A 23,274-nucleotide genomic window follows, 5' to 3' on the forward strand; every position below is an offset into this window, starting at 1 on the left:
AAATGTATATAAAATTTTTATAAAATGTATATAAAATGTATATAAAATTTATAAAAATTTATAAATTTTTTAATAAAATTCTAGCGCTATCTCTTTTTTCTCAGCAGTTTGATGTCTACATGTACCTTTACTGTCTTCTAGTTTTTTTATTATTCTGGACTCTTTTTGATTCCTTAATTTATATGCTAACCATTGGCCTGGTTTATTAGCGTGTTCAAAATGTTCCTGTTTAGCCTGCTTAATTTTTACTGCCAATTGTTCTTGTTCTATTACATTTATTTTATGTCTAATTAGTTCCCCCTTTTTTTTATTTTCGTCTTCACTCTGACTGCTCTGTGATGGTGCTTCTAAATTTTTTAGTTCTGTTTGTAGTTTTTGGAATTGATTTTTCTTCTCTTTGTTCTTTCTTGCGATATAAGATATGGTCAGTCTGCGAATATATGCTTTAGTTGAGGACACAAACTTTTTCAACACCTATCCTCAAAACGTCACTACAGAGCACTGCACTCCAAGACAACTAGACACAAGAACAGTTTTTTCCCGAAGTAAACAAATAATTCCCTCAACACTGTCAGACTTTTTACTAAATCTGCACTTCTATTTCTACTAGTTTTTCTCACCATTCCTATCATCCTTTTCCTCCCACTAAGGACTGTATGACTGTAACTTGTTGCTTTTGTCCTAAGATTTTTATTAATATTGATTGTTTCTTCATTGCTTATTTGACCCCTATGACAATCATTAAGTATTGTATCACAGGATTCTTGACAAATGTATCCTTTCTTTTATGGATACTGAGAGCATATGCACCAAGACAAATTCCTTGTGTGTCCAATCACACTTGGCCAATAAAACTCCATTCTATTCTATTCTATTCTATTCTATTCTATTCTATTCTATTCCATTCCATTCCATTCCATTCCATTCTTCTATAATTTCCACAGCACCCATGACATATAGATTCTAAAATGTTACGTCCCAGCTTTCAGGAGGGAAAATACGAAAGTTTTGATTGGCTGGCTGCATGTGGCAGTGGGGTATATATAGCTGCCAGGCATGGCCTGAGGTGTTCAGTATTTTCCAGTTAATTCCTGCGTGGTTCTCCTGTTGCTTGATCTTCAATAAATAGTTGATTCCTGTTATTGACCTGACGTCCTTCATTCTTCAAAGGTAACTTAACATAAAATGTTTTAACTTTACCAATAGACAGTTATTTCATAAATTGTTATGAAATTAAAAATTGATGCTTCAGCTTTCCTAACTTAACTACACACATAAATGGATATTTCTGTCAGTATTTGGGTTGAATTATAGTAAGGAAAAATGCCTACCCACAAGCTACTTATAAAAATTAGAAATTGTATGTGGAATAATATCAACTTTAATTTTAAGTTACTCTTCACAATCAAATCAATCCCCCCCCCCCAATTTAACATTCTCCTTGAGGATACCATTCAGCTCACTGGACAATAAAAGTTCCCATTTTATAGGTATAATGGATAAAGGACTCAAATGTGAATAAATCAAGGACTCAATCACAGAAGTAGCCCTACTAGAACTACAGAAAAAACAATTACTGCTAACCTGCCTTCCACTGAGGACCTGTATACTGCATGAGTCAAAAAGAGAGCAGTGAAAATATTTACAGATTCATTGCATCCTGGACATAAATTGTTTCAATTCATACCCTCAAAATGACTATAGAGCACTGCACAGCAAGATAACTAGATACAAGAACAGTTTTTCCTGAATGTCATCACTCTGCTAAACAAATAATTCCCTCACCACTGTCAAACTATTCACTAAGGCTGCATTACTATTAGTTTTCTCATCATCCCCATCACCCATCCCCACCCACTTATGTATGACTGTAACTTGTTGCCCACATTCTTACCATTTATATTAATACTATTGTTTCCTGATTACTTATTTGTACTCTATGACAATCATTAACTCTTGTACCTTATGATTCTTGACAAATACATCTTTTCTTTTATGTTCACTGAGAGCATATGCTTCAAAGACAAATTCCTTGTGTATCCAATCACACGGCCAATACAGAATTCTATTCTATTCTATTCCATATTGCTCTGCAATGTCAGTGATTAAAAATGGAAGAATAAACCATTTCTCTGTGACATGTTTATAGCAACACTGCCCTCTACTGGAAATATACTTGAATAGAGCAATTTGGTGTCTGAAATGTATGCTGTATGAAATAGTAATAAATACAGTGGTACCTCTTCTTATGAACTTAATTTGTTCCGTGACCAGGTTCGTAAGTCGAAAAGTTCGTAAGAAGAAACATTTTTCCCCATAGGAATCAATGTAAAAGTGAATAATATGTGCAATCCCAAAACTCACCCCTTTTGCCTTATTACCGCTGGCATTTGGATCCTTGTTCGGGGGCGGGTGGAGGAGGGGGGGAGACAGCGGAGGCTGCCCGGAGGGAGCCTTGTGGGTAGATTGACAAATGTGGAAAGCTGCCTGGTGGATTGTCAACTGGGGGGCTTCCACCCTCCTTGAAAGTTTTTGACGATGGTGGCAAAGGAGAATCCCAGCGCTTTGGCTTCAGCCAAGGCACCCTGGCTCCATGCCTGGCACCCAAGCAGGCAGAGAGAGCCTGGCTTGTCCACCCACTTTCGCCAAGGAGAGTTGAGAAGCTGGTCAGATGGTGGAAGATGCCGAAGCAGGGACCGAGCAGCTGGGCAAGATGCCCCCCTTCCTCCTCCTCCTCTGGAGCCCGCGGGGACAGCCACACACTGCCCTTCATCTCTGCAGCCAAAGAAGTGGTGGCCAGTTGAAGTTGTGGCCTGGAGTCCTAACCCAGTCACCGTTTCACCTCCCTCCGCCTGATCCTCAGCAGCCCTGGTGACCCTGTGCGGCTTCTACATCTGGGAGACATCCTTCTACGTCTGCTCCAAGGCCTCCTCGCCCCTCCTGCCCATTGAAGCCAGTCCAGCCGCACTTGCCTCCCCCACCTCTTGCCCAGGGGGCGACAAAGTGCTTGAGGGGATGACCGGCTCGGGGACCGGAGTCGCCCCACCTCGGTGCCCCCAAGCCAAGTCGGCAGCTCCCTGCTTCTCTGAGCCTCCCCTCAAAAACCCCAAAGCTGGGATGCCACTGCCATAGCTCCGTTCCCCGCCGCCTTGAGTGGAGCCCACCGGCTCTCCCGTAACTTCACCTCACAAATGCCTCACAAACTCCCACCCCCACACCTGCAGGTGAGTGGAGATGTGCATCTCCCATTCTGTCTGCCGTGCCCCCCCCAGTTCTCCTTGCCCCACTGTCCCATCCCTCCTGGATAGATGGATAGATCGATCAATAGATAGATAGATGGGATAGATAGATAGACAGCCAGACAGCCAGACAGATAGACAGATAGATAGACAGCCAGCCAGACAGACAGACAGACAGACAGACAGACAGACAGACAGACAGACAGACAGACAGATAGATGATATCTATCTATCTATCTATCTATCTATCTATCTATCTATCTATCTATACATACATACATACATACATACATACATACATACATACATACATATATATAAAACACTCCTAAATAAAAATATATATTGTATCTATGATGTAGAAAAACACATGCACTGAATTGGAGCATAGATCAGTTGTATTAACTAAAGTTATTGCAGAAGCAAATAAACCAATCTTTTAACATGCTGATTAATGTCAGACCTAGGTTTTCAGGTAGTCCTCAACTTATGACCTCAATTGAGCCCAAAATTTCCATTGCTAAGTGAGACAGTTGTTAAGTGAGTTTTGCCCCATTTTATAACATTTCTCGCCACAGGTAAGTTAGTAATATGGTTATAAGTCTGCGGAGAGGGGTGGCATACAAATCTAATAAATAATAATAATAAATAAGATTACTGCAAAATCCCAATTTCCTCATGATCAGCTGGGACTCAGGAGGCAGATGGGAGCAAGGTCAGTCAGAAGTGGTAATTTACTTAACAATTGTCTTGCTTGTGGCAACAGAAATTTTGGGCTCAATTGTGGTCATAAATCGAGGATTACTGGGACTCCATCCAAAGGAAATGATAGCCCTCTGGAATGAGATTTTGCCACCCAGGAATGAGATCTGGCTGGAATCATGAGCCTTCCCTATGATGGTTGCAAGATTCCTCCACCTCTACACTTTTAAAATCTCTTTTAAACTGTACTTGAAATCTAGTTTTATGTTCTGGTGTTCCATTTCTGAGGAGCACTTTATTATATTTATTGATTTTCCTAATGTGGCATTATGGGGTTTTATAGAATGGCATGTTTATTTTAACTAAAGATATTACTAATAATTTATGTTGTAAATCCTGCAGGCAGTTTTGCCAGGAGTAAAACACTTAATTTAACAGCTAGATGGTGCTATTAAGCTATACGGAAGCACAATTGTTTTCTTATTCCAAAGCTTCAAACTTTCTTTGCATGCTTTCTGAAAGCCGTGGAACTTTATTTGTGGCTATTAGCAATCTGGAAAAGTGATTAATGTGCTGCTGTTCCTCATTTTCCTCCTCCCTGTTTGCTCCTCTGTGTTCTTTAATTTCTTATGTTCTTTTTTCAATAGCATATATCATTTTACTTGCCTTTGCTCCTATGTCTATCACCTTCATGGTAACTTATTCCATGCTCTTCTAATAATCTTTAAATGTTTAAATGTTTCTCCATTACTAGTATCATGTATAAAAACATTGTTATATCTTTGTATACCACCAATACGTACTTGACAAAACAAACACACCAACAAATAAAAATACAGTATATGAATAAGTAAATGCAGGTTCTGTTTTAATTAGTCCATTTTTGTACATGGCTAAATGCAACGTCCAGTTTCAGAGGTATGTTAATGTTGAATGTGAAGGTTAAATCTATCCAGCCATGGATGTTATCCATGAAAGTGAAATGGAATATACACATTGAGAAATGTGCCTCTCAGTATAAGAACCTGGACAAATATAACAAACAAGTGTATTTATTTATTTTATTCAATTTTTATGCCGCCCTTCTCTTTAGACTCAGGGCTGCTTACAACAAGTTAGCAATAGCACTTTTTAACAGAGCCAACATATTGCCCCCACAATCCGGGTCCTCATTTTACCCACCTCGGAAGGATGGAAGGCTGAGTCAACCTTGAGCCGGTGATGAGTTTTGAACCGCTGACCTACAGATCTACAGTCAGCTTCAGTGGCCTGCAGTACAGCACTCTACCTGCTGCGCCACCCCGGCTCTCACAGACCACTATCGGAAAGAGGATGCAGAAGGTTTTCGGTTATTATGTGAACCATGGAAGAGTGGGATATATTTATTAATTTAATAAGTAAGGGAACTTCCCCCTAGATTTTGATCTTGATTTGAGTCCTGACAGTTGCCACCTTATGCTTATGCTTGTGCTAAATTAATATGCAGGGAGCGGGGTATGAAGAAAGGAATGATTTGGGAAATGAAAGATAATGCTGTATCTGCTCGACAGGATGCCTTAAGGTTACCCAGTTGGAAGAAGAAGGGGGCTGCGTAGGCTTGCACTGTCCATTGGGAAAACAATTTGTCTGAATCAGATTTGCTACACTGAGGGGAACAAGGAGAAACAGATAGTGGAGGAAAAAGTAGAACTTAAGGATTTTGGCGTGCAATTTTATTTTCTGCCTTTGCTTTATTGCAATACATCCAACCTTTAATTAACTATATACCTTTCTCACCAAATAGAACCAAGGATTGTTTCTAATTATAGGTTTAAGTTGTGGCAGGTTTGACAAATCCATTGCTTACCCCCCTTTTCTTCTTTTTCTCTCTTTCCATGTGAGAAGGAGAACTTTGATGACTGCAAGAGATAGAGTCTTTCCAGTGAAGGGCTACCAAAATTTTTACTACCACACTGTGGGCGTGGCTTATGCATTTTCTTTCAACATTTTTCAGTGCAAATTGGTTACTCTGGGATGGAGCTCCATTTTTGATACCCCACTGCATTCCTCTCCCCCCTCAGTCCAGGGAGGGGGGAGTAGCCCACCCCTGATTCTTTCCCTCCATTCTAAGGCAGAACAGGGGTTCCCCCCCCCCCTGAACAATCATGAAATAAGAAAGGAAACAAGCTTCCTGGGGAATTAGTATTTTGTAGGCATTCTGGTTTAGGTCACAGCTGTCAGATTTCCAGACCGTACTTCATTTAATTTTTACAATAAATGAATTAGAAAATATGATTAAAGATCATTGAAGGTTCTCCACCCGGTTTGTCTAATCTTACAAACTCATGAATCAGAGGCAAGATAAAAAGATGAAAACTTTATTAGAAGGAAGAAGATCTTCTCTGTTTGGTAGGCTCTGAGACTAAACGGATTTACTTTTGAATACGTCCTTCTAATTTCGGTGGTATTTTATTTATGGTTGTTTGAACTTATCTTCCAACACTTACTGGCCAAACATTCAGTGAAAATTAGTTTTCCACTGAAAAAAAGAAAAAAAAACCCACTCCAAAGCATTGTTTAGCTTCATGCTTATTTTTCTCCATAGGAATTGATGGAATTTAGTATTAATATTTTAATTTGGCTGGATCATGCTTTCATCTTCAAAACTAAGCAGTGGTTGTTTATTGCAGCTTTCACAAGTGGTTACTTCACAAGGGTTACATGCAAAATATACATTGGAAGTGGAGGTCTACAACATTTTGTGGGAATGAATGTTGGAGGGGAAAATCACTTGTGCTTGACTGGTTAGTCTTGTAGATATAAATGCCTCACATACTTATGGTATTATTTCTGAATATTAAGACCATGATTGCTTTAAAAAGTATCACAGTTTTCTATTTTTAGTACAGATTCACCACAAGTAATATTTTTATCTCATTAACTCACCTCTTCTCACCATCACATCAACTTAAAATCAAAGATGCTCATACAAATGTTAACTATGGAATTGTACGATCAAAAGGACTCAGATGACTATGCTACCTGGACGAAGTGATACAATTGGACACAAAAATGGAATGCAAATCAACAATAAGAGATAGAACATTATAAAGAAATATGTGTACAAACATAAAAATTTATAATATATCAATGTAAATGTGAATATATGGATGTTGACACACCTGAAAGCATTAGAATGTATTAAGATGTAAGTATTAAAAATCAATTTAAAAAAATTTAAAAAATAAAACCAAAGATGCTCTTGTTAAAATTAATCTAAGCAATTTTTCCTAATTGTCCATCAACTGTGGCCTTGTCCAGAAGCCACAGATTAGGAATTATATGTGAACAGTAAATACCCAGCTATGCACACACACACACACACACACACACACAAACAAACACACAAACACACAAACACACACCTCAAAGCATTTATATAAAACTGTATAAATTAACAATATTGGTTATGATAAGGCCTCTGTTGCTAGGTAGGGTGATATTTGTATTCCTTTTTTTTTTACAAATATGTCAGACATAGGAAATATTGGTGATGCACCTAGAGACAATTTGTTCTGTCAGGTTTCTCAGTTAGGGGAAAAAAGTAAACCTGACTGAGCTTAACATGCTTAATAATAGGTCATTGAAAATACACCCACCACCACCCTTGTGGACATGTGTGCTTTATAAAATGTACCTTAAAATACAACAATTTATTTAATTGCTCAAACAGATACTATCCTGAACAGATAATCACTAACTGTAAGAAATACAAAATTCCCTAGCTGATGACGAACTTACATTTTAGATAGCCTCTCTTTTATCCCTCTACAATATATTTGTAAATGTACTAAGAAAATATTTTGTTTGAAATAGTAGGTACATTTATATATCTATAAATGTACATCATACATATTTTTATCTGTATCTCAACTTAATTATATCTTTATCCTATGATTAGGTGTTTAATAGAAACAAAATGAACAATCTATTGAGGAACCTTTACTTGAATTCTCTACTTAAAATTCTTTACTTAAAATTCTCTTTTACTCTGTTCATAAACCATAAAAATTAAAAGAACACATTATTTCTGCTAAAATTGAGAATAGTAGGAAATTCTACTTAGGAAGTAATTCTTTTTCTAGCCCATGCATCTTTAAAGTCACTTGTACATTATTTTATTTATTTATTTAATCAAATTTATAGGCCTCCCTTCTCCAGTGAACTTTTTTCAGAACTGTTTTGTAAGTTAGAACAGTTGAGTTTATTTTCACACATTTGTTTAACCTCCTAAATATTCATCTTAATACATTCCTCAGCTATGGCTGATAGAATTCAAACAAATGCGACGCCTTTGAAAACATCAAACATCTCTCAATTCCTCTTACAATTTGGACTGATGTTCTGTATGAATGCTAGACCCATGTAACCATCTTTCTCCTCAAGGAATTTGGAAAGGGGTAGCCATCCCAATCAATATGAGTTGATAAGGTTTCTGTCTTACCAGTTAAATTCCACATTCCCCAAAACAGTTGAACACTTTGCCTGTCCCAATCTTACTCATCTTGAGTTGTTCATCAGTCAAGTGATAAATCGACTAATCAGGGAGGGGGGGGGAGGTTGCCTTCCTTGAATTAAATATGAACTTCCTTTGTCTCATAATATCCTTAACAAAACCATGACGGATATTTCCATACACCCCCTGGGGAATGTGACGTCTCCTGCATAATGCGATAGCTGTTTCTGAAGTGGAAAAGTGGCCCTGTATATATAAACCTATGAAATGAGGCAGCTGGAAAGGCTGCACTAAGCACAAAGAAAAGCAGGCTGGAAAACTTCAGACCAGCAGACCAGATATTTGCCTTTGAGTACTCTGCTCGGTATCAGAAGAAGAAAGTGTGGCTCGTTGAAAAGAAATTCAGCACCAAGGAGAGCTCCACGTCTCCCTTGTGCAAAAATTACCACTGAAGTATTTTTGAAGAATCCAAAATTTCATCTTCTGCCTTTGTAAGTAAAAGTTGATATTTGTTCATTTCAGTCGAGAGAAATATTTTTTGCCTTAAACCCATTTTAAATTTTCTGTATGTATGTGAAGTTGGTGTGATTTAATAATAATGCAAACAGTTATCACAATGTAGTGTAAGAATGCTGAAAATGAATTCAAAATATGAATTTCTCTTCTGGGATGATTTTCTGATTTCTTTCTCAAATAACAAAAGTTTATCTTTTAAAAATGCATACTTCATACTCATTATTTCATATTATTTTTGAATTTCCCTTTTCCTTTTCTTCTCATTATTCGCCTCCTTCTGATCATTTAAACTATTTCCTTTATATTTATATACAATTTAAAACTTTTAAAATAAATCATGAAGGCTTTCCTCCCATCATTTTTCACATTTCACATTTTTAAAGAGTATAACTAATATATAGTTTAGCTCCCATTTCTCTAAAATTATTCACTTATTTATTCACTATTCAATTTCAGTGGTACTCTGCTCTTCAGTGGTACTGTTTTGTATGATCATAAGAATAGAGTTAATATAAAACAATAATTTTATATTAGCTCTATTCTTATGATCATACAAAATGAATACTTTTTTTAAAAAAGCAATGAAATAAAGCATAGTTGTTTGCATACAATTTCAGTAGAGCAATGTGAAGATATTCCTCAGGGGAAGCTGTGAATTGGAAGTAAAAACAAAATTTTGTAGGAGCTTGAAGTTTTATGTGTTTTTTATTTGATCATACTCTTCCTTGGAGAAATATTTTCAGAAAAATGGATCACCATGAACAAGCTTTTTCCTCTTTCTTGTCTCCAATTTCAGATGTCTTTATGTGGACGTTATGGACTAATTTTCAATGAGTTTACTGGTATTTCAAATGTTTGGCTCCACTCTCCATCATAACTTCAAAACAAATTCAGCTAATACAAGTTCTTTGATTCTATTTTTAATGACAGGATAAAATTACTTTGAAAATCAAGATGATCTAAGTTAATATTTTGACAGTTTAATTATATATAATTAGCAGAATTGTTTATCTGTCAATCACTCTATTTCCTCCCCACACCCACATATCCTCTTGTACCTCAACTTCAGTCATGGCTTTTTAATGTCAGGATTCATTTAAAATTTCTCTGTATGCCATATGCCTAATCCCATGAAAAAAAGCATTTATCAAGTAGCTGAGCATAGCTATGATATTCAATATATTATTGGTGTTATTCAAATTACTAGTAACAGTTTCTCTGTATAAATCAGTATAAGTGTATTCGCAATGAAGAAATTTCTATCCTTTTGAGTATTTAATGAAAATGTCTAGACCACATTCTTAATTCATATTTAAGTTATAAATGAGCACAGGGAGAGAAAGAGGGAGAGAGGGAGGGAGAGAATGAGAGAGGGAGAGAGGGTGGGAGGGAGATAGATAGATAGAGAGGGCTAGAGAGAGAGAGAGAAGGATGGAGGGGGGAGAGAGAGAGAGAGAAGGATGGAGGGGGGAGAGAGAGATCTACAACTACATTTATAGTAGTTCTCATTTATTATAAATATATCTCTCTTTCTCTCTCCTTCCCTCCCTCCCTCTCCCACTCCCTCCCTCCGTCCCCCCTCATCATATCAATGGTACCGATTTTCCACAAAAGGCAAACAACTTCTGACAAGATCTTTATTTATCAAACATTGAACATTGGTAGCATAAAAGGTATATTTCTGTCTTTTTGCCAATCTAGGTCAAGAGATGGAACACAGAAATAGCTCCCATCTTCTCCTCTTTTTAACATTCCTCTATGTTTTCTGCTCTCAAGCCATTGCCTTGCCTCCTTTAGGATCATACTCAGCTATAAGGTAAGAAAATCCTAAGCAATCTCTCCTACAATTGATAATTTGCAAATTTAAGAACTACTTGAATCCTATTGACTGAATTAAGACAAATTATTACTTGTGTTGATAGGCATATCTAACGATAGGCAAATCTAAATATTTCTTCCACTGTCCCAAAGTCATCTGAAGAGTATTACTTTTTAATTTTTAACAAATAGATCCGGAGTATTTATTTAGGTAAATGAATTAGGTATTTTTGAGCTATTTGCAATTGGATTTTACTTGTATAATGGAGTAGGATAGAAATGATAAACTAGTTCCGTAAACATTAAAAAAAAGAATAATAGAGATTTAACTGGGGGATTTACTGCCCTTCAGTTTGGGTGTCTTTAAATTATTAAACACAAAGTTGGGGTTAATATGTGTGTGTGTGGATAGATTTCTATATATGCAAATGCACATACAACTGTAAGCAGGTAATGTCATTATGCAGCTGCTAGCTTGTGAATATAAATAAGATGTTCTTAATTATTTGGAAAATTGTTCAAGTAGTCACTATATTTGTTTATGAGAAGCTATGGGATCTGGATTATGAGCTTGTTTTGCATGGTTTCATTCATATAAAAGAGCACACCTTACTATATCACACGTAATAAAACGGACACACCTTCACTTAGGGACTTCCTTTAGCAATAAGTCTCAGAAATATTTGAGATATTCAGAAAGCATTGTATTATAAATCTTAAGAAATGAAGCAGGGTTGGCCTGCATGGATTGGCCTGGTTAGTACTTAGATGTAAGACCAAAAGGAAATATCAGTATAGTAATCTAGATTAGAATTACAGAGAAAAACTTTCTGGAAGTTGCACTACTTTGACCAGAAAACAGTGTATTATTCATTCATGCAATTACTTTGCATCCAGTTTTGATCACCACATTATAAAAAAGACATGGAGACTTTAGAAAGAATGCAGAGCAGAGCAAGAAAGATAATTAGAGGACTGGAAGCTAAAACATATGAAGAAGGGTTTTGGGAATTGGGAGTGCTTCATTTAATGAAAAGAAGCACTAGGAAGGATATGATAGCAGTGTTCCAATATCTAAGGGGCTGCTACAAAGATGGAGTGGGAGGTCAATCTATTTTCTACAGCACTTAACGGCAGATCAAGAAGTAATGGGAGACAGAAAAACCTAGAAATAAAGATAAACTTCCTGACAGTTTAGAAGAATTAATCAGTGGAATGCTTTCATTTCAGAAGTTGTGGGGGACTACTTCACTGGAGATTTTAAAGAAGAGGTTAGACAACCATATGTCTAAAATAAAATAAGGTTTCTTGCTGGAGCAGGGGGTTGGATTAGAAGATCTCCATGGTCCCTTCCAATTCTATTATTCTATTATGTAATGGTACTTGGGAATGACTTTGATAGATAGCAGGGAAGACCCACAGCCAAGAAAACAGTCTGATAATTAATAATTAAATCTGAAGAAGAGAAGGTGTCTGTCTCCTTAGTTTTTCAGAGGGTAAATATTCTGATAAATATTTTCAGTCTTGCAAAAGTCTCTGACCTTGTAATAAAAATAAAACTATTAGCCCTGGTTGTGCTTGTCTGGACTAGCTAACATCAATCTTGCATGTATAACCCTCACATTAACATGTATGCGCCACAAATTGACTGCAGCCCTATTTATTTAAACTAACCATAATAAGAGAACAAATCAGAAACAGGATGGGGCAAATTGCTAGCTCACTTTTACTAACTATATTAGCATTTTTATTTTTTTTTCAGATTTCTTTTTTGATATAGAAAAGGATTTCTCATGAAAGGGAACTTATTGCTATATTATATCAAATCACCTATTTGTTTATTGCATTCAATATTAACCCATCACATCTGCCAAAACATAATTCATAGAGTAATTCTAAAATTTATGTTTTGTGTTTAGTTTTTGATTAGTCCTGGAAAAGGTGTTAAGGAAATATTTAGGATTGTCTGTGTGTCTGTGTGTCTGTGTGTCTGTCTGTGTGTCTGTGTGTGTCTGTGTGTGTCTGTCTGTCTGTCTGTCTGTCTGTCTGTCTGTCTGTCTGTCTGTCTGTCTGTCTGTCTGTCTATCTATCTATCTATCTATCTATCTATCTATCTATCTATCTATCTATCTATCCATGCATCTACAGTAACAATAGCAATAGCATTTAGACTTATATACCACTTGTCTAAAATGTCTAAAATGATATAAGGTTTCTTGCTTGAGCAGGGGGTTTGGATCAGAAGATCTCCAAGGTCCCTTCCAACTCTATTATTCTATTATGCAATGGTCCTTGGGAATGACTTTGACAGATAGCTTTATATAGCCCTCTCTAAGCGGTTTAGAGAGAGTAGGCATATTGCCCCCAACAATCTGACTCCTCATTTTACTGCTTTTGGAAGGATGGAAGGCTGAGTCAACCTTGAGCCTACTGAGATTCGATCTGCCAAACTGCTGTCAGCCAGTGATCTGCATTCTAACCACTGCACCACTGAGGCTCTATCTATCTATCTATCTATCTATCTATCTATCTATCTATCTATCTATCTATCTATCTATCATCTACCTACCTAGCTAGCTAGCTATTTTTAAGAAATATGTAACAAAAAGTCAGGATTTGCAATGAATTCCTGATCTAATATTGTCCCAAAAACCGATCCCTTTCCTATTTTATTTTAAGATTAGAGTGGGGATTTCAACTCCTATATATTTACCATCAGATGTATGTGTTCTTTTTCCTCATAGCTTATCTCAATAAAATTATCCATATTTAAGTAATTGATCTATATAGCTCAGTTAAGCTAAGGATTCAAAATCTCAGAGAGCACAGCATGGTTTCCTTCTGCTATCAGGCAATGCAAAGGCATGCCACCATTATGACATGAGTAGGTGACTTTAAAATATCTTTGAAGTCCTTGCCTATGAGAATGCCCTCCTTCCAAATCATTCTCAAAATTATCTGCTATCCTATTCCCTCTCCTCCAATCTTTCTCAGACTAGGATACAGAATGCCATTTGATGGACAAAGTGAATCTGATGACACCCAAAGTTCATTAAAACCCGAGGCGGACCTTCTTCAGACTGCTGTACCTGATAATGAGAAGTTCTATTTTGATATGTCCAGTGCTATTGACAGGTATTTGAAATCCAATAAACATTGGGGGGGTGGGGAAGTATTTGTAAAGTAATGTTGATAAAATCACTGATGCTTTCTGATCTGTAGTTCGGCTTGTCCTGTTTGAAACAAAGATTTTGCAACAAATAGTGAATTCATAGCAATTTTTATGCATATCACCAGTAAATGTTATTTTTCATTTCCGTATAATAATGTTGACCATACATTTTAAATCCATTATAGAAATTTAAGACATGCTGATGGACTCTTTACAAGTGGCTACAGCAAACTTTTGGGTCAGCTTTCTGCAAGGAAGTATTTGGAATCCCTAATGGGAAAAAGGACTGGGTAAGTCGTTGTACCACCTGTTTCTCCAGTGGAGGGGATTTCAATATTCCTATATGGTTCATAGAATTCAGAATTTTGTAATTTTTTATGTTTTGGTTTGTGGTGGTGAAGAAGAAGCCTTTAACTGAACCAGGCAGGGAATTTAGAAATTTGAATTATAGATGAGGAGATATTTATAGCACATTATTTTGTTATTAACTTTGTTATTGCAAAAAAAAAAAAAAGAGATGGTAGGAGACATATTAAGGAAGACTACACAACTCCATCTGGTACAACATGACCTTTCCTGGAATGGGAGGCCCTTCTCTCAATTATTCATGTCTTGACTATCTGCTGCAATAGGTTATGTTTGGGATTAGCTTTAAAGACCATTCAGAAACTGATGTGTGTTTTACAATGGATTTGCCTAGCACCACCAATATAGGAGATCACCAGGCTGAGCCTGAGAGAGAGAGAGAGGAAAAAAAAACCCCAAAGCATTGTTCTACATGATTCTTTGAGCTCCTGGGTGTGTGTGTGTGTGTGTGTGTGTGTCAGGTGGGATATAAATCTAATACAAGAATACATTTATAAAAGAAATTGAGGTTGGAATATGGAGAGGGGGGATCTGCTGCTTGGGTAACAGGCTATCTCCCAAAGTAACCTACCCAGGTTTCATGCTCTGGGGAATCCAGATGTATGTACATATGTATGTATGTATGTATGTATGTATGTAGGTAGGTAGGTAGGTAGGTAGGTAGATAGATAGATAGATGATAGATAGAGGGGGGGTGTTTGAAACTCTAAAAATTAGAATATCGCGCAAAAGTTCATTTATTTCAGTAACACATAATACCTCAGCAGTGCCACAGGCTGATAATTTCCATGCCATGGCATATTGAGGCAATAATTGCTGCAAAGGGGCCCCAAACCAAGTACTAAGTGCATGCTTATACTTTTCAGAGGTCCGATATTGTTCTATGTATAATCCTTGTTTTATTGATTGCATGTAATATTCTAATTTTATGAGATAATCATCACAATTATAACAAATCACAGCTTGAATTATCTTGCCTTGCATATAATGAGTCTCTCTCATATATTACGTTTCACCTTTTAAGTTGCACTGCTGAAATAAATACATTTTTGCATGATATTCTAATTTTTTGAGTTTCAGCTTTATATGATGGAAACTTTTAAAGCTAGAACATAACTTAGGAAAAGCTCTGATAGTGTGCTCTATGCAAAATGGTGGTGACCCAAAAACCTGCCCATTATGACTTTGCATTAGGTACAAACCAGTTATATTGAATAAACTGTGAACAATTGAATCAAACTGTGAACAAATCAATTAAGAACCCTGATGCCTCTGGAAGAGCAGAACACATGTCCAGAAACATCCTTTGCCTTTGGTCTCCTTCGTTTTATACTGGAAAAGTGATGTCAATCATTCATTTGCAGGCATTTCACTGTTGTGCTTAAATATGCTAGATACTTTGGGGATGGCACCTATTGATGACAGATACTATTTCAAGACCAATTAAAAAAATAATTATTTGCCACATGGCCCAAATTCCACAATTTATATTTGGATATTAAATTCTAGCTATGATTTCCCTTCAGAGTCAATATGTTCACAAACCCAAGTAGCATTTAATCAGGGGTAATCCATTAGACCAGAGGGTAAGTTTAAGACAAGTGGTTTTGCTGCTGTTGTTTTTTTAAAGTGAGATTTACAAGAAAAGTATCATCTTTCAGCTGTGGCGAGGGGGGCGTTTGCCCAGGTTCGCCTGGTGCACCAGTTGCGGCCCTATCTGGACCGGGACTCATTGCTCACAGTCACTCATGCCCTCATCAACTCGAGGTTTGACTACTGTAATGCTCTCTACATGGGGCTACCTTTGAAAAGTGTTCAGAAACTTCAGATCGTGCAGAATGCAGCTGCGAGAGCAGTCATGGGCTTACCTAGGTATGCCCATGTTTCACCATCACTCCGCAGTCTGCATTGGCTGCCGATCAATTTCCGGTCACAATTCAAAGTGTTGGTTATGACCTTTAAAGCCCTTCATGGCACTAGACCAGAATATCTCCGAGACTGCCTTCTGCCGCTCGAATCCCAGCGACCGATTAGGTCCCACAGAGTGGGCCTTCTCTGGGTCCCGTCAACTAAACAATGTCGGTTGGCGGGCCCCAGGGGAAGAGCCTTCTCTGTGGCAGCCCCGACTCTCTGGAACCAACTCCCCCCTGAGATTAGAACTGCCCCTACTCTCCCTGCCTTCCGTAAACTCCTTAAAACCCACCTTTGCCGTCAGGCATGGGGGAACTGAAACACCTCCCCCGGGCATGTTCAATTTATGCATGGTATGTTTGTGTGTGTGTTTGTTAGTAAATGTAAATGGGGTTCTTTTTAAATCTTTTAAATCTTTTAAATTTATTTGGATTTGTCATGTTTTTGCTGTATCTTGCTGTGAGCCGCCCCGAGTCTGCGGAGAGGGGCGGCCTACAAATCTAAATAATAAATAAATAAAAATAAATAAAGTATGAATGTTGACTGGCCCAGTCTTTGAAAGGCTTGTGCATTAATATGCTTCCTGCAACTCTATTTTTATTTGAAGAAACAACAATCCCGTTGATAAGCAGATGCCTGTCAAACGTCACTCGGATGCTCTCTTCACTGACAGCTACAGCCGTTTATTACAACAGATAGCAGCGAAGAAGTACCTGGACTCTATTCTTGCTGGGAAAAGAAGGTAGGCAGAGGAAATTCCTAAAAATATCTGGGTTTTAAAAGGATCAGACAGTAATAACCTATGAACAAAATCTTCTTTTTAATGCATGGAAAAAACAGTTAATAACAGCAGCTTTCAGTTATTTTATTGTAATTTGAGGACAAATTATAATAAAAATAGTTTTAAATCACAGAAGATTTTTGTACTGAAAGAAAGGTGAGCATGACTTCTGCATCTTCTATTTGTTATTTTTTGACATCTTTCTGTGTGCAAAGGAATTATTTAGCAAAGAATTGGAGACCTAACTCTCAAATGGTAGTTTGATAATTACTAAATAAAAAGTTTTGTGTTATGTTTTCATAGAATAGCTATATGATCTTTTATATAACAAAAGCTGCTGAGTTGTATCTTTTCAGTAAAGCACTATAATGTTTGGCACAATAATAGATAAAAGCACTAAGATTAATTCACTCCATGAATTCAACAATTTCTGCATTGTTTCTCTGCCATTTAGCCAAGAAGATCCCAACCGACCCAACCTTCCAGATGGAGGAGAATTGCTTGAACCAGTCTTTTTAGAAAATAATGGGGATGTCGCTGTATGATTATCTGCGTCTTCCGAATTGCCTTCCACTGGTAGGTTGATTTTTTTTTTCCAATCACAGAAACGATCTGACCTTCAATCCTTCACACCCCTGATGTGGCTACTCCTTTCCCCTCCATGTATGTGTTTGTGTGCGTGATGATGAAAATGAAGGGAGACTAGTATAGATCCATTTCAAGCTATTTAGCTCTCATCAGCTAGCCATATCCTTACTGGGATTTCTGGGGAGTCTGCATATAAGGCTGTAACCAGTGAAGGACTACCAAAATTTATACTATCACACTGTGGGCGTGGCCTATGCAGGAGGCCCTGCATTTTTTAAAAACATCTTTCAGTGAAAATTGGGTAGCTGCATTTTCGCTACCCCCTGTCCGGGCAGTAGCCCACCCCTGGCAGTAACTTTTAACCTCTAGGCCACAGGTTCTCCTCCTGTCTCAGCTTGTACCAAGGAAGAGTTATATATGTTTTTTTCCCCCCTGTCAAATCACTCTGGTATACCCAAATATGGGAGGGAGCATATTGCTTCCATATGTGTCTGTGTGTGTGTATGTGTTTGTGCACATGACATATTTTTGCTGATAATGAAATGGAAAGGAGACTAGTATAGATCTATTTCAAGCTTACTTGCTCTCGTCAGCCAGCCATACCCTTACTGGGATTGGAACCTGCAGCCTCTGCCTTGTAAGGCAGTGGCCTTAGCCACTTGACTGCAGGCTTATCTCCTTGTTAGCTTGTACGAGGAAAGGGTTATATGTGATTTTTTTTTTTGTCAAGTCACCCTGGTATAGTCAGACATGGGAGGAGCATGCAGCTTCCTTTTTGCCTCTCGGCCCTACCAGGAGCCATATTCCAAGGCAGATAAACTTTTTATAGCTGACAATTATAATCTATAAGTGTAACATATTTTTGCTGATAATGAAAAGGAAGGGAGACTAGTATAGATCTACTTCAAGCTTATTTGCTCTCGTCAGTCAGCCATACCTTTACTGGAATTAGAACCTGCAGCCTCTGCCTTGTAATCCAGATGTGTGTGTGTGTGTGTGTGTGTGTGTGTGAGAGAGAGAGAGAGAGAGAGAGTAACATATTTTTGCTGTTAATGAAAAGGAAAAGTTATATATATAATGAATTATAACACTTCATATCACAAGAAGATAACAGCAGGGCTTAAATATATGTAAGCTAATGAAAATTAGTAGTTTGATATGGTTAACTTACTCAGTTTCCTGGGATTTTTCTTAAACTGTGAATATTAAGCTGCTGTAGCTCAATGTGTCTCCTCCTTAATTAAGCTAAGAGTCATTTTTTTGAAGATCATGGCACAAGCACTTACCTTTAATGAGATAGATAGTAGATAGATACAGTGTTTCCCCGAAATTGTGTTATATTTTTGGGGATTCCAAAATAAGAACTGGGCCTTAATTTTGAGGAGGTCTTATTATTTTGGGGTGCATGGAGCAAGACAGGTCTCCTTTTGCCATCTTACCTGATTTCCAGCTCTGTATCCATAACCCTAACCAGGGGAAATAGTGGGGATTGGCTGCTCGTGCGGTTAAATATTTTGGGGTGGGGTTATTTACAGGGAAGGGCTAATTTTTGGGGATGCCTTATTTTTGGGGGATGTCTTATTTTTGGAGAAACACATTAGATGATAGATGGATAGATAGATAGATAGATAGATAGATAGAAACATTGCTCAAAAAATAAATGGAACACTTAAACAACATAATATAACTCCAAGTAATTCAAACTACTGTGGAATCAAACTGTCCACTTAGCAGGACAGACAAACAGACAGACAGACAAATAGATAAGCCATAGCTTTTTCCTTCATATCCGTCTCATTAATTGAAACTGAATCTGTAGCTGACAATCCCCAAAGTTTACCCCGACATACCAGACCAGCATTTACCGATTATTGCCTCATAGTTTGATTGCCTGTCAATCACTCTCAAACTATGAGACTGAAACTATGCAATAGTTTCAAAGCAGAGAGTTGTTCTGCATTAAGCCAGTCAAAAGCAATCAATGAAGGAAAATACATTTTTCAATGGATTATGATTAAAATGGACAGTCTTGTCTAGATCTTTTATTGGAGATGGAATTTAGTGAGACAAAGAACCTTATCAGACATAAATAGTGGGAATTGATATATCTGGAGAAAGTGTGGACTCTCATGACAGACAACTGTACCTAGTTCAAAATATTGGCCTTGCAATATCTTAACAAGCATGTTTCTATTTAGGATACCAGCCAGCAGGCATGCTTGTCAGGATCCAACATAGACTAATTTAGTTCTAAACATGCTCTGTATCCTTTGATTTGTTGCCCTCTGATATAATGTTGCTATAATTTGCTTCCCCCTGATATAATGTTCAATTATCGATGCACATAGGGAAGAGCCATGTCTTGACAAGTGTGAAAATATTAAACCCTACGTAAAAGACATTAAACTGGACTATACATGTAGCATTGGAACATAAAAAGGAGCATGGTGGATCAGGCTTAAATGCTATCTAACCCAGCATTCTGCTTCCAAGGTTATCAATTTAATTCTTCTATAAATCATAACAGCTACTTCTGGGCATCGTTTTTCACCACTGCTGTTCCCGAGCAACAAGTATTGAACAGACATATATCTCATACTAGAGGCAATATAGGTCAATAGCCATTGATTGTCTTATCAACCATGATTTTTGTTTAATCCCCCTTTAAAGCTTTTCTGGTAACAACAATACACGAGCACAAAATAGATTTAAACTAAATATCAACCACTCCAAACTAGACTGCAAAAAATACGACTTCAGCATTAGAATAATCAACGCCTGGAACGCACTACCTGATTCTGTGGTTTCTACTCCTAACCCCAAAACCTTTAACCAAAGATTATCTACAATTGATCTCTCCCCCTTTCTAAGAGGTTATGTAAGGGGCATGCTATAAGAACTATCCATGGAATAATATGAAAATAAGCAATTATGGTCTTTGGAAATGAAGGGAAGGACAAAATGAAATTTCTCTCCTTTATCTGGAAAACAGTAGCTTCCTCTGGATGCTACTTTCCCATGATTTTATCCAATCTGGTTCTTCCTTTATTCCTTTATTTCAATGTGAGGATCCATTGTCTAATTATAGACACAATGATTCGTTCAGAGACATCAATTGTTTTGGACTTTGGCTCCCGTCAACCCAGTTGGCATGATCAATGGCTAGACATCCCTTAAACAATATTGGCATTTATACATATTTATGTGTGTGTGTTTGTGTGTGTGTGTATCTTTTTATTTTGAGAAAAATAGAACCTAGCAGAAAATCATGGTGCAGCCATTCTGTTTGTCAAGACATTTCAAGTGGGTGATGGGGGGAGGAGAGGCTGTGGGACCCATATAGTCTGGTGTTTATGATTTTATTCTATGGGAGACATCGTAGTTGGAATTGTAAATCAACTGATGAATATTTCTTTCCATTCCTGGGAATACATAAAACCTCGAATACACGCTAACAGTTATTAATTAATGAGACCAAATTGTTAAGAAATGTCATTGCTCTTCATTGAATTGTCTTAAACACTTACAATCATTTTTTTTGTTTTCTTCCCCAGAACCTCTAAAGATGACTCATTAAAAAAAAGAAATCCTGCAAGAATAAAAATCCTAAAAAAAGATCAAGCTATTTTTTGAGTTTCTCATAGTATTTCAAAGAGATGATTTCATTATTTAAAATCAAAATGAATATATATTGTGGAGTGAAATTTGTGATATTTATGATTCTTATATAATAAAAATGGATGTTTACACTGTAAATAATAACTTTAGAGTGGTCGGACTGCACATACTGTATGTATGCTGGTTTAACTCATACAAACTCTCTGTCTCCTGTTGCTGTCTGTTGCTTTGATGCCTGAAGTTTCAGTAAAGACAAATAACGCAGAGAAGCAAAATACATCAAAAGTTGCTGTTTATAGTCAATACAGAAAGGGACTTAGGCTCTTAGCTGGATAATTCAGGGATTTCTCTCTTGTTCTTCCTTCATCCTTGCTAACTCCGCCTTAAGGGAGAAGAAGCAAGATATTTCAGAAATAGACAGCAATAAAGCACAAAGGGATCCATCTGAAACATAGCAGTGTTTTGCTGCCTCCCATCGTTATATAAACAATCCTTAACTTACAACAGTTCGTTTAGTGACCAAGTTACCATATCACTGAAAAAAGTGACTATAAACATTTTTCCACACTTATGGCTGTTGCAACATGGTCATGTGGTCAAAATGTGGGTCCTGAGCAACTGGTTCATATTTATGATGGTTGCGGTTATTCCAGATCACTTCACCTTTCGCAGCCTTCTGACTAACAAAGTTAATGGGGAAGTCAGATTCACTTAACAAGCATGCTACTAATTGAACAACTGAGGCAAGGAAGGTGGTAAAATAGGGCAAAATTCACTTAATGGCTGTCTCACTTAGCAACAGAAAATTAGGTTCAATTGTGGTCGCAAGTTGGGAACAATCAGTATAAAAAAGATTGCAGTCCTGACTTTTAACAGTCATGCCCAAACTTGGATGGAAGCAAGGTATTTCACCAAGTCAAAATAAATTCCTTAATGTCAGCAGAAAAATGATGTTCCTGAAGCACAGGGCATCACCCCAGAAAATAAGTTGATTGAATTTGGAATGGAGCTTTTAGGAACATTGCCTTGTCACTGGGAGCAATGGTTAAATCTATAGCAAGGTATAGTAGATATGGGAATATTTTGATGGACTAAATATGTGGAAAGAGAGAGAGAGAGAGGGAGGGAGGGAGGGAGGGAGGGAGGGAGAGGCAAACACATACGGGTTGGTGGTGAAATTACTTTCCCAGAAAACTGGCAAAACAGAATGTGGGAAGTAGAAATCTTCTGTCTGCACACAGTCTGCCTGATTCCCAAGTGCTTCCCCAGCTTAACAAAGTTTGGTTTACTGGCTGACCTTTTCAAGCAATGAGCCTAGCTTTTGTAGAGCCAGCAAGTGAAGCCTCTTGAGACATGACTTACTCAAATCGCCATTGATCGTTTTCAAACTGGAAAAAGCTCAGCACCCATAAATAAACTACCTGCCAGTTCAAGACTGAAAACTGACAAGCTAAATATTGTTTCATCTAAATTATTTTTCAACAGAGGTAGCCAGGGCTTCAATTTCTAATATTGACAATTGTTAGAAAACCTTATTGTATAGTTATAATTTGCTATTCTGATGGTTCTCTGCTTATCTTCAATGGGAGAATGCTAGTCCCTTGTATCTCCTTCCATATGTCGATGATAGCTAACTATAGCAGTGGAGTTTTACCCTTCCATGCAAATAAACAATGAAGTTTAGACATTCAACTCCATGCTAAGGAGTTCAGTTTCGTAGCGAAGCATGGGCATCCAGCTACCAGTCCTCTTAGAATCACAGTAATAAATATTTTATCCTTAAGTTTAATTATTGAGAAAAAAATATTGGGAAAAACTTCAACCTTCCTAAAATGTCACCAAATATTCGGTGCTATACAATAAAATTCTTTTTTTCTTCGGGTGCTGAAAGAGTGTGTGTGTGTGTACTGTCAGGCATGCATGAGTGCCCACGCCCATAATTCAATACCTGGGGAGGGTGGAAACAGCTTCCCCCCTCCGGAGGCCCTCTGGAGGCCAGAAATGTCCTGTTTCCCAACTTCTGGTAGGCCTAGTAGGCTTGTGTTTAACCCTTCCCAAGCTCCAAAGG

The 23,274-nt window shown here is 37.4% G+C and overlaps 1 protein-coding gene across 1 annotated transcript; it reads left to right on the forward strand.

The window, feature by feature from the left end:
• Positions 1-8,700: 8,700 nt before the first annotated feature.
• On the forward strand, positions 8,701-21,350 carry VIP (vasoactive intestinal peptide). Its single transcript, XM_070740097.1, has 7 exons — positions 8,701-8,927; positions 10,654-10,768; positions 13,765-13,905; positions 14,128-14,232; positions 16,827-16,961; positions 17,455-17,576; positions 21,143-21,350. The coding sequence occupies exons 2-6, from the start codon at positions 10,662-10,664 to the stop codon at positions 17,543-17,545; spliced, it is 579 nt and encodes a 192-aa protein (XP_070596198.1). The 5' UTR covers positions 8,701-8,927; positions 10,654-10,661; the 3' UTR covers positions 17,546-17,576; positions 21,143-21,350.
• The last annotated feature ends 1,924 nt before the right edge of the window (positions 21,351-23,274 follow it).

This window comes from Erythrolamprus reginae, chromosome 1, assembly GCF_031021105.1.
Source record: "Erythrolamprus reginae isolate rEryReg1 chromosome 1, rEryReg1.hap1, whole genome shotgun sequence".
NCBI classification, from domain to species: domain Eukaryota; kingdom Metazoa; phylum Chordata; class Lepidosauria; order Squamata; family Dipsadidae; genus Erythrolamprus; species Erythrolamprus reginae.

Coding starts and splice junctions, on each gene's coding strand:
- VIP (XM_070740097.1), top strand. CDS start 10,662: ATGGAACACAGAAATAGCTCCCATCTTCTCCTCTTTTTAACATTCCTC. Junction 14,233..16,826: donor CTAATGGGAAAAAGGACTGG/GTAAGTCGTTGT, acceptor TTTTATTTGAAG/AAACAACAATCCCGTTGATA. Junction 16,962..17,454: donor ATTCTTGCTGGGAAAAGAAG/GTAGGCAGAGGA, acceptor TCTGCCATTTAG/CCAAGAAGATCCCAACCGAC.